Source organism: Neoarius graeffei, chromosome 11 (genome assembly GCF_027579695.1).
Source record: "Neoarius graeffei isolate fNeoGra1 chromosome 11, fNeoGra1.pri, whole genome shotgun sequence".
NCBI classification, from domain to species: Eukaryota; Metazoa; Chordata; class Actinopteri; order Siluriformes; family Ariidae; genus Neoarius; species Neoarius graeffei.
In genome coordinates, this window is record NC_083579.1 from 69,167,085 (window position 1) to 69,179,548 (window position 12,464).

Consider the following 12,464-nt stretch of genomic DNA (forward strand, 5'->3'; position numbering starts at 1 on the left):
ACATAACGTCTTTTCTTCTCACTTTTTGTTACTGTAGTCGGTCTTTCTCGTTTCATTCGCATACTCATGTCCTCCGTTTTTCTCTCCTGTGTCAAATTTGTATCCCACAATGCCTTGCATGAATGAGGAAAGACCGCCGTGATGCATGACATAGTATCTTGAATTGGGTCATGGTGAAGCAGGAAAAAATAACGGAGAATTTAGGACCACGTGGCCCTAAATTCATTAATTGTTCTATTTTTTAAAAAATCCCAAATAAAATTAGTCTGTCATTCGAATTCAGTACCTTTTGGTCCACTAAACAAAATAATTAGGTGTCAGGGAAAATTCTTTTTATTACCTACCCTTGAAAAATCTGAAAGGCAGTCTACCTTTAAAAGTGGCTCCTTATTTTTTTTTTTCCTATAGATGGATGGTAGTTAATAGTTAGTTACTATACAAGATAATTGATTCAAATTATTATTGAATAATTGGCAATACTTCTGCTCAACACTCATTAATGTGCCTTCTGAGCCACATAAATGCATCATTCATTCATTCATTCATTCATTCATTCATTCATTTTCTATACCACTTATTTATTGTAGGTCACATGTGCCAATCCCAGGGTACAGCCTGGACAGGTTTGCCAATCTATCATGAGGCTAACACAGAGAGACAGACAGCCATTCGCATTCACACTTATGGGCTATCTACTGGTAGAGTAGCCATTTGACCAAATCTACATGTCTTTGGACGGTGGGAGGAACCCACAGCACCAGGAGGAAACCTGCACAAGGAGAACATTCAAACTCCACACAGGAAGGTCTCGGTTGACCAGCAGGCTTTAATCCAGAACCTGTTTGCTGTGAGGTGACTGTGCTAACCACTTCATTACTGTGTCACCCCTTAAATGTATTATTAAAACAGAAAATTAATTATAAATAAAATAAGATCAAGCCACCTCAAAGATAGAGAGCACAAACAAGCTTGGCTTCATGGCATGAGTTGTTTTCAGAGATGAGAATCTTTTAGACTAACTACATCTTGTAGACTAACCAATCTTTTTTTTTTTTTGATCATTAATTTTTGCAGCATTGGTTAGTGTTCTTGCTAACTGGTGGCACAGTGGTGTAGTGGTTAGCACTGTTGCCTCACAGCAAGAAGGTTCTGGGTTCGAGCCCAGCAACCGGTGAGGGCCTTTCTGTGTGGAGTTTGCATGTTCTCCCCGTGTCTGCGTGGGTTTGCTCCGGTTTCCCCTACAGTCCAAAGACATGCAGGTTATGCCACACTCACAACCCACCGTAAGTGTTTTGGACACACATGGGTCGCAGGGTTTGGTAGCTCACAGCTGTGCCGCAGGGTCGCAGTGAACCCGATGGAAAGTTTAGGGAGGAGTAAGGGTCCCGTACATAGTGTATGCGTTCTTGATTTTTCGCAAGACCCATAGAATTTGCATGTGCAGGACCAAAAGTCTCCACGGTCAGTCCGCGACCTTCTACGGTGCTGAACACGTGCAAGTGTCGCGTAAGTCTCAAGCACGGTTTTGCCAGATTTTTTACCGTAGACCGCCCGTAGTAACACGTACGGCGGGTTGTGAGTCTTTAGGCTAATCGGTGGCTCTAAATTGACTGTAAATGTGTGTGTGAATAGTTGTTTGTCTCTATGTATCAGCCCTGTGATGACCTGGCGACTTGTCCAGGGTGTACCCCGCCTCTCACCCATAGTCAGCTGGGATAGGCTCCAGCTTGCCTGCAACCCTGCACAGGATAAGCGGTTACGGATAATGGATGGATTGGAATGGATATACTGTCCATTTTGCCTCTTACATTAATTAAAGCACGGGAAGGACTTTGACTTTGATTTTGACATTAATTAAGGAATTGTCATCTGGACTTGATAGCCAGCATTTTAGCCAGCTCTTTTATGCTTCCACTCAATTTTAATAGTAGTGTCAGGATATGACACATGCTGCATTTAGTCAAATAACATTTTAGGGATCAGTCAAGGGTTTGTCACAAAAAGTGCAAGTTTTTGACACAATCGAAAAATCGTTTCATGTGCGGATATTTGCGATGGCGATTTTCTGTTGCTTGCGACAGATCGCAGGTATCAAACATGCTTGATATTCTGCGACGAAAACTCGCCAGTTGCTGACTTGTTGCAGAGATATCGCCACGTGTGCGTGTCTTTGCGATAACGAAGCGATCACCTCCAAAGGCTAAGCCAATCACCGCCAGCAAAGCAGTCATGTGATTTCCACATGACTTGCATCCCCCTCCCCAAATCGCCCACTGGTCGCAGATAACTTTGCACACACAGCTACCTGAAAGGGGAAACTGGCGTCCAAAAATCGCAATACGCTTGCGACAAGAAGTCGCCCGTGTGCGCCAGGCTTTCGCGTAAAAAAATCCGTTGTTTTTACGGAAAAATACTGGCAGCTGTGGTTGCCAGAATAATCCTGTTAAAAATACAGTGAAATGTAAACAGCATTACAGAATAACTTGTACATTTCACTGGGATTCCATGTACAATTAATGATAACTAAATGTAAATTTTACAGTTATTCAATGTACAATAATCAATACATAACTGTTAATTTTATGGATATTCATTGTACAATAAACAATGATTCAAAATGATGGTTACAAGCAATGATCTACTAGACAGATTTTTTTTTTTTAGACTTTTTTCACCTTTATTGGCTAGGACAGTGTAGAGACAGGAAATGAGCTGGAGGGAGGGATCAGGAAATGATCTCGGGTCAGAATCGAACCCAGCTCTCCAGATTCATGGTATGGCACCTTAGTCGACTGAGCCACAGAGAACCTCTACTAACATTTTTTAATTTTTTTAACAGGGCAATGATGTAATTTTAATTATCCTGTTTTAGTATTACAGTTTGTCTGTGTTTAAACTACAACAATTTGTAAATTCTACATGATCAATTCAACATATTCTTACTGTTAAATTAACAGTGGTATTTGGTTCGGAGTTTTACAGTATATTAATGTAAATTACACACTGCTTCATTGTTTTTGTATTTACAGTTTTTTTTATGTCATGATTTTACATAAATTCACTGTTAATTCTACGGGCATTTTTTACAGTGTGAGTATAAGAATCAGTCATGGTGCTGATCTTTTTTCTCCACAAAGTAGTGTGAGAATACAGACTAATGTAACTTTATAATTTGCGTTAAAAGTTTGTATCCCCTGTAGAGCAATTTTATATTATGTAGCAACCTACGTCCTGTCTTTTCAATTCTTGTGATATTTAATGAGCTATTTCCTTCTTCAATTTAAAATGTTTGAAAAGACAGGATTAATGGTCCAGTTGTTATCAACATCACTATTATGGTTACAGTTGCTTCTGTTCATTTAATTGATGGTTGTTTCGTCCAACGATTCGAGCCTCATCGCTTTAACAGGGAAATACTATAGCATGCTGCCTTTTTCTCTGCAGAATAGTGGTTTTGTTAGTTTTTGGCACTTATTATGTTACATTCTGAGGATACATTTTAAACAGATGACTTCAATATATTTAGAATGTATTTTGTGCAGAAAATTTTCCCCTGTGTGGATTTTAGCCCTTTTTGTAACCTGGGGCTTGACACATGGTATGATGGAGCTGGCTGGACTGTACTTTGCTGGATGGTGGTGTAAAACTATAAATGGAAATGATGGAGATCAGTTACATCTCTTACGTCTCATTTGGCCAACTGATAGAACTCTTCATTTTTCTGGCAAGATGTGAACATCTGTAATTTTTAGTTTAGTTTCTTACATTCTTTCTTCTTACTTTTTTTTTTTTTTAAACAGCTTATGCGGTGATCGCAAATGGCCTAGTGGAGTGTCCTAAAGGCTATAAAAGAATGAATTCAACTCATTGTCAAGGTAAGTAAGACGAGATTGTTCAGTAGCGTCTGACCTGCTGTTTTTTTCTGATGTACGCGTACGACCTTGCAGTTTCATGCGTCCAGATGGACCTTTAAGAATTCTAATGAAGGCCTCATGTTTTTAAGGACTGACTGGAAAGGGGGGTTTTATTCCAAGTTTTGGGGTTACATTCCGCCATAAACGTTCCTGCACATCCTTGTACATTAATAAATATCCCATCAGGCCTTTATAAAAGAATTGCGAGTTGTGAGAAAAAATACCAGTGGGAACAAAATGACTGGTTCAGAGGGGTTGAGCTGAGGTTAGCACACACCATCATCGATCTACTGTAAGTGAAAATAAATGTGATCTCCAACAAAACTAGTACACACACATGGCCCTTAGACTCCTTGTGTAAGCTACTCATCTTACCGAGAGTTTACACTGAACTGAATAAGAAAACAAATGTTCATAAGGCTGAATTCACTTTGACTCATTTCATTTGGCATAATGAGGAATTAATATATGCTTTGAATTGATCATTGTAGTAATCAGAACTTTTTTTTTTTATTCTGCGTGCTATGCCTTAATGAGCATGAGGTAATCTCCTAATTGTAGCTCACATACAATTTATTTCGAATGAGTGGTTGATGCTAATGTGGTTTTAATGCTAGAGCATATACAGTGGTCCTTGAAAGTTTGTGAACCCTTTATTTCTGCATAAATATGACCTAAAACATCATCAGATTTTCACACAAGTCCTAAAAGTAGATAAAGAGAACCCAGTTAAACAAATGAGACAAAAATATTACACTTGGTCATTTATTTATTGAGGAAAATGATCCAATATTACATATCTGTGAGTGGCAAAAGTATGTGAACCTTTGCTTTCAGTATCTGGTGTGACCCCCTTGTGCAGCAATAACGGCAACTAAACGTTTGCGGTAACTGTTGATCAGTCCTGCACACCAGCTTGGAGGAATTTTAGCCCATTCCTCCGTACAGAACAGCTTCAACTCTGGGATGTTGGTGGGTTTCCTCACATGAACTGCCCGCTTCAGGTCCTTCCACAACATTTCCATTGGATTAAGGTCAGGACTTTGACTTGGCCATTCCAAAACATTAACTTTATTCTTCTTTAACCATTCTTTGGTAGAACAACTTGTGTGCTTAGGGTCGTTGTCTTGCTGCATGACCCACCTTCTCTTGAGATTCAGTTCATGGACAGATGTCCTGACATTTTCCTTTAGAATTCGCTGGTATAATTCAGAATTCATTGTTCCATCAATGACGGCAAGCCGTCCTGGCCCAGATGCAGCACAACAGGCCCAAACCATGATACTACCACCACCATGTTTCACAGATGGGATAAGGTTCTTATGCTGGAATGCAGTGTTTTCCTTTCTCCAAACATCTCATCTCATTATCTCTAGCCACTTTATCCTGTTCTACAGGGTCGCAGGCAAGCTGGAGCCTATCCCAGCTGACTACGGGTGAAAGGCGGGGTACACCCTGGACAAGTCGCCAGGTCATCACAGGACTGACACATAGACACAGACAACCATTCACACTCACATTCACACCTACGGTCAATTTAGAGTCACCGGTTAACCTAACCTGCATGTCTTTGGACTGTGGGGGAAACCGGAGCACCCGGAGGAAACCCACGCGGACACGGGGATTCTCCAAACATAACGCTTCAAATTTAAACCAAAAAGTTCTATTTTGGTCTCATCCGTCCACAAAACATTTTTCCAATAGCCTTCTGACATGTCCACGTGATCTTTAGCAAACTGCAGACAAGCAGCAATGTTCTTTTTGGAGAGCAGTGACTTTCTCCTTGCAACCCTGCCATGCACACCATTGTTGTTCAATGTTCTCCTGATGGTGGACTCATGAACATTAACATTAGCCAATGTGAGAGGGGCCTTCAGTTGCTTAGAAGTTACCCTGGGGTCCTTTTGTAACCTCGCCGACTATTGCACGCCTTGCTCTTGGAGTGATCTTTGTTGGTCGACCACTCCTGGGGAGGGTAACAATGGTCTTGAATTTCCTCCATTTGTACACAATCTGTCGGACTGTGGATTGGTGGAGTCCAAACTCTTTAGAGATGGTTTTGTAACCTTTTCCAGCCTGATGAGCATCAACAACGCTTTTTCTGAGGTCCTCAGAAATCTCCTTTGTTCATGCCATGATACACTTCCACAAACATGTGTTGTGAAGATCAGACTTTGATAGATCCCTGTTCTTTAAATAAAACAGGGTGCCCACTCACACCTGATTGTCATCCCATTGATTGAAAACACCTGACTCTAATTTCACCTTCAAATTAACTGCTAATCCTAGAGGTTCACATACTTTTGCCACTCACAGATATGTAATATTGGATCATTTTCCTCAATAAATAAATGACCAAGTGTAATATTTTTGTCTCATTTGTTTAACTGGGTTCTCTTTATCTACTTTTAGGACTTGTGTGAAAATCTGATGATGTTTTAGGTCATATTTATGCAGAAATATAGAAAATTCTAAAGAGTTCACAAACTTTCAAGCACCACTGTGTGTGTGTGTGTGTGTGTGTGTGTGTGTGTGTGTGTGTGTGTGTGTGTGTGTGTATATTCCTGTGCAAAAGTCTTAGGCACATGTAAAGAAATGCTGTCGACCAAAAATGGCTTAAAAAATAATGAAATTAAATGTTTCAATGTTAAAAAATACTACAAACAGTAATCAGTAAGCCATAATGAATGAAACAAAGTCAATATTTGGTGTGACGACCCTTTGCTTTAAAAAAAGAAATAGTAGTCTGAGGTACAATGAGTGCAGTTTTATGCGGAAATGAGCTGTAGGTTTTACTGAGCATCTTACAGAACCAGCCACAGTGACCCAGTTCTTCTGGACACTTTGACTGTCCCACTCGCTTCTTCATTCTGCACCAAAACCCAGTCGCCTTCATTATGTTTTATTTTTTAATCTGAAAAGTGGTCTTTTATGTAATATGCTGCTCAGATACAAACATTTATTTTTCTGTAACATTTAATTTTGTGCTGGAAAACGAACGTTTGGAAATTTGTATGAAAAAAAATTAGGGTGCCGAAGACTTTTGCACAGTACTTTATAATATATTCTATCCACATTCACTGGATATGAGCAATTACACTCTGATTGGCTACTCTACTCCTAGGTTATCAGCTCATATACCGTGAATAGAGAAAAACAAAATGGTGGAGCATGTTGCTGCAGGGGCGCCGCTAGAAATCTTGGGCCCTATGAAAGATTACAATTTAGGGCCCCCCCCCGGTAAAATTTTCAAGCTCAAGCAACTGAATTTCAATTCTGTTTTTGGCTGGCACTTCTACTTTACTATGCATGTGATCAGCTACCTAGCAAGTTTAGCTGATACAATTATTTGGTATATGAACATTTTAAATGCAGAACTGTCAGAATTAGACTGAATAGACTGTTGCCTTAAAATGAAAATTCCATGATATATATGGAAGATATATATATATATATATATATATATATATATATATATATATATATATATATATACATACAGTGGTGCTTGAAAGTTTGTGAACCCTTTAGAATTTTCGATATTTCTGCATAAATATGACCTAAAACATCATCAGATTTTCACACAAGTCCTAAAAGTAGATCAAGAGAACCCAGTTAAACAAATGAGACAAAAATATTATACTTGGTTATTTATGTATTGAGGAAAATGATCCAATATTACATATCTGTGAGTGGCAAAAGTATGTGAACCTCTAGGATTAGCAGTTAATTTGAAGGTGAAATTAGAGTCAGGTGTTTTCAATAAATGGGATGACAATCAGGTGTGAGTGGGCACCTTGTTTTATTTAAAGAACAGGGATCTATCAAAGTCTGATCTTCACAACACATGTTTGTGGAAGTGTATCATGGCACGAACAAAGGAGATTTCTGAGGACCTCAGAAAAAGCGTTGTTGATGCTCATCAGGCTAGAAAAGGTTACAAAACCATCTCTAAAGAGTTTGGACTCCACCAATCCACAGTCAGACAGATTGTGTACAAATGGAGGAAATACAAGACCATTGTTACCCTCCCCAGGAGTGGTCCACCAACAAAGATCACTCCAAGAGCAAGGCGTGTAATAGTCGGCGAGGTCACAAAGGACCCCAGGGTAACTTCTAAGCAACTGAAGGCCTCTCTCACATTGGCTAATGTTACTGTTCATGAGCCCACCATCAGGAGAACACTGAACAACAATGGTGTGCATGGCAGGGTTTCAAGGAGAAAGCCACTGCTCTCCAAAAAGAACATTGCTCCTCGTCTGCAGTTTGCTAAAGATCATGTGGACAAGCCAGAAGGCTATTGGAAAAATGTTTTGTGGATGGATGAGACTAAAATAGAATTTTTGGTTTAAATGAGAAGCGTGACGTTTGGAGAAAGGAAAACACTGCATTCCAGCATAAGAACCTTATCCCATCTGTGAAACATGGTGGTGGTAGTATCATGGTTTGGGCCTGTTTTGCTGCATCTGGGCCAGGACGGCTTGCCATCATTGATGGAACAATGAATTCTGAATTATACCAGCGAATTCTAAAGGAAAATGTCAGGACATCTGTCCATGAACTGAATCTCAAGAGAAGGTGGGTCATGCAGCAAGACAACGACCCTAAGCACACAAGTCATTCTACCAAAGAATGGTTAAAGAAGAATAAAGTTAATGTTTTGGAATGGCCAAGTCAAAGTCCTGACCTTAATCCAATCGAAATGTTGTGGAAGGACCTGAAGCGAGCAGTTCATGTGAGGAAACCCACCAACATCCCAGAGTTGAAGCTGTTCTGTATGGAGGAATGGGCTAAAATTCCTCCAAGCCGGTGTGCAGGACTGATCAACAGTTACCGCAAACGTTTAGTTGCAGTTATTGCTGCACAAGGGGGTCACACCAGATACTGAAAGCAAAGGTTCACATACTTTTGCCACTCACAGATATGTAATATTGGATCATTTTCCACAATAAATAAATGACTAAGTATAATATTTTTGTCTCATTTGTTTAACTGGGTTCTCTTTATCTACTTTTAGGACTTGTGTGAAAATCTGATGATGTTTTAGGTCATATTTATGCAGAAATATAGAAAATTCTAAAGGGTTCACAAACTTTCAAGCACCACTGTGTGTGTATATATATATATATATATATATATATATATATATATATATATATATATATATATATATATTTTTTTTTTCCTTTTATGAGCAACTATTACCGGTATTAGGCCACTCAGTAGCCTATGGAGTTCATTCAATCCAAATGTTTGTGTTGAGAGAAATTGCATGCATCACTGTATCAGTATGGATTTATAACATTCTGTATGCGCATTATGGAGACTCCAGAGCCCTCCAGCAAACATCATCAATAATCAGGATTACAAAATGTATTTCTTTGTTTCCTCCATTTATTGACTTATTGTATGTGATCAAATGTATGCCTTGATGAATAACTACACTAGTTTTTTGATACAATTACAGAGTGCACTGCAAGAAATCCACTAAGTGTTTTTGGTTTCTTTTAGGCATCACACATTTATTAGAAAACACAGCAAATGTTCAAATATTCAAGTTAAATACTTAGCAACAGTATCAATAAATCTACACATGAACAATAACAATGATATCTATGACCACAGCTAATGTGCAAAATATTAAGGTTAAATACTTAACAATATCAACAAATCCACACATGAACAATGGCAAAACACCTAGACTTAATTATACAATAAAGATACCTATGAAAAAAGGTGATTTTTTTTTTCACACACAGTGTGATATCCGGACTTCATAATTCATCACACCTGCTCCTGCTTAGCAACTTCTAGAATGTTCACCTCTGTTGCGCACATAGGAAAACTGCCAGCTGCTCTAAGCTGCGCTAATAGCGGCGCTGCGCACACACGGAGCTACACATTTCACGCGTCCCGCTCCCAGAATCAGACTGTATCATTAGTAAAAAGGGTGGAGGGGTGAAATGACAATATCATAAATAATTCAAGAAAAATGTTATAGCAAATCATAACCATGTATAATTTGCATATTTTAACAGATGAAATATTTTATTTCAAAAACTTACACAAGGCAATACTATTAAAATAATATTAATATCCCTCACAGGCCCCCCTGTCAGTGCCAGGCCCTTAGAATCGTCCTAACTTTCCCCCCCTAGCGGCGCCCCGTGTTGCTGAACCAACCGTGGACGAAATAAAAACTCTACTCGAAAACAAAACCCCAAAAATACAAAAAAGCAACAAAATATGGAGTAAAAGTATTTGATGGTAAGAACACATCTTTTTTATTTTTCAAGAATTATTATTATAGCATTTTTCACAAACTGCTCCTGTAATTTCGCCGGATTGTTTACATTCTAAGCATAACTGATTTTGTCGGACATTTTCTATAAAGTTTTTATTTATCGAATTTGCAAAAAATAAAAATGCTCTATTTCTCAAAATCCAGTAAATGTGGATATAATAAAACAGTTCTTCCACTCAATCCTGTCGTACATGGCTTATAGCTAACTCGGTGCAATGCGCTTTGTTGGCTGTCAGCTCACTTACGACTTGATTTTGTGGAATAACTGTTTTTTATATTTTTATATATATATATATATATATATATATATATATATATATATATATATATATATATATACACACACACACATATACACATAAGCTTATATGTAAAAGTTTTATATGTGGTTTTAGTTGTTTAATGTAAACTCTAGAAAACTCATTGGCATGCTGTTTGGATACGTTAATGAAAGTGTTATTCATAGACATGGTAATATTTATTGGCACCCTGTAACGTTTTGACAGCATAACATATGAAGTCATGGTGCAGTTTTAGCAAAGTTAATGAATAACAGTCTCATACTCTGCACCATAACAAGGGTTGGAGACACTAGTAAATGGCTCTTGAATTTTCCCTTTCGAAACATTTCAAGCATTATCATCTTGTTTGGTTTGTGCATGTGGGCTGCTCTCTTCAATTCAGGCTACAGGTTCAAATCCAGAAACTCAGTTGGCCTTTGCAAAACACTCACTTTGTGCTCTGTAAACCATTTTTGAATTGATTTGGATGTGTGTCTGAGCCTTAATCTTCTGGCACAGGCTACTATATTTCAAGCTAAAATATTCTGGTACTTAACATAATTCATGATGCCATCAATCTTCACAAGAAGCCCTGCACCACTAGCCAATAGTTTTAATTTAAATATTTATTTAGTGATCAATAGTTTTGGCCACAAATGTCTTTGAAAGAAAATGCTTATTCACTTGCTCACTTTCAGTAACTGCATACAGGGTCACACTGTGTTCCCAGAGCCGATCCTGCGAACAGCAGCCATGAGGAAGGAATACACCTCGGGTTGGACGTCAGTCCGTCAGAGGGCATAGAAAATACTATTACTTGAAATTAAGCTCTTATATGAATTTTTTTTTCCCCTTAGAGCAAAAATGAGCTTATTTTTATTGAGGGTGCCAATAGTTCTTGGGGGGGGGGGGGGGGGGGGGGTGATTTTAGTCAGTCATTCTAATACTGTTTCCATTTCCACTGAAGGACCCAGATTTAAACTTGCGTAAAGTGTTGCAGAGACAGACACATGCCATTTGAACTGGTGTCAAAAATGGCCTGAGTCATTTATCCTGCTTTGATTCAGTTCCCTTCTCTCTGATCACTTCAAGATGTTCTTCTTTCGAGCGTTTGCATTTTCAGGATGCTCCAAAACTAAGCTGACAGTTATTCACAATGTTTTCTGGCCGGCTTCAAAGTTTCGTTCCTGTGCATCCCGCCATATCCAAAAAGAAAAAAGGAATAATAATAATTTTGCCCCGTCAGATGGCTTGCCAGAGCACAGAGAGCTGTTAGTTGTGGGTTTCTGTCATTGTCAGGTTGATGACTTTTCAGCCAAGCTGTGTGTGTGTGTATGCCAAACACATTCTCACACACACAGAACGATATTCTCTTACCACATTGCATTCAAATATCACGTCAATCTTGGACATGTGTCATACATACATGTCAACCCCTTTGGGCGTCCACCTGTAGTATCAGAGGAAGAAATCCATAAAATCAACATAAAATCCTTATAGCCTTCGAATCGCAGCAAACTTAATAAATAAATAAATAAATAAATAAATAAATATAACTTGCCTGAGAACTTCGTCCAGCATGTCGAAAATCGCCTCGCCCGTGCCGATATTGCACACGGGCATGTCTATGATTCTTGACTTCGCCCCTCTGTTTATGTTGAAGATCCGCACCAAAACGGCCAGTCGCTTGTCCGTTTTTTTGTCATTGGATTAGTCGATCATCAAGGAAAATGGCGACGTCCAGCAGTGCTGGATGATCGGTAGTGTAGCTTCGAGGGCCAAGCTCTTTTTGATTATTTGCGTTGTTTCGGTGCGCCTACAGCCGATAGATTTCGCAATCGTACTGTCCGTGCAAATTCGCGGCAACAGTTCTGTCAGGTGGTCCGCAACGGCTAGCGGCAAATTGTGCTGAGCAATAAAATTACAGATCGTAACTTCTGCTCTTATTACACTTGTTGGTTGATC

General features: G+C 38.9%; 1 protein-coding gene across 2 annotated transcripts in view; it reads left to right on the forward strand.

Moving 5' to 3' along the window:
• Positions 1-12,464, forward strand: part of LOC132894602 (latent-transforming growth factor beta-binding protein 2-like) — a 316,258-nt gene that overhangs the window by 170,324 nt on the left and 133,470 nt on the right. For both annotated transcript variants that reach the window (XM_060934665.1, XM_060934666.1), the window contains exon 9: positions 3,801-3,875. In XM_060934665.1, coding sequence (XP_060790648.1) covers positions 3,801-3,875 — 75 coding nt within the window. The remainder of the gene's footprint in view (positions 1-3,800; positions 3,876-12,464) is intronic.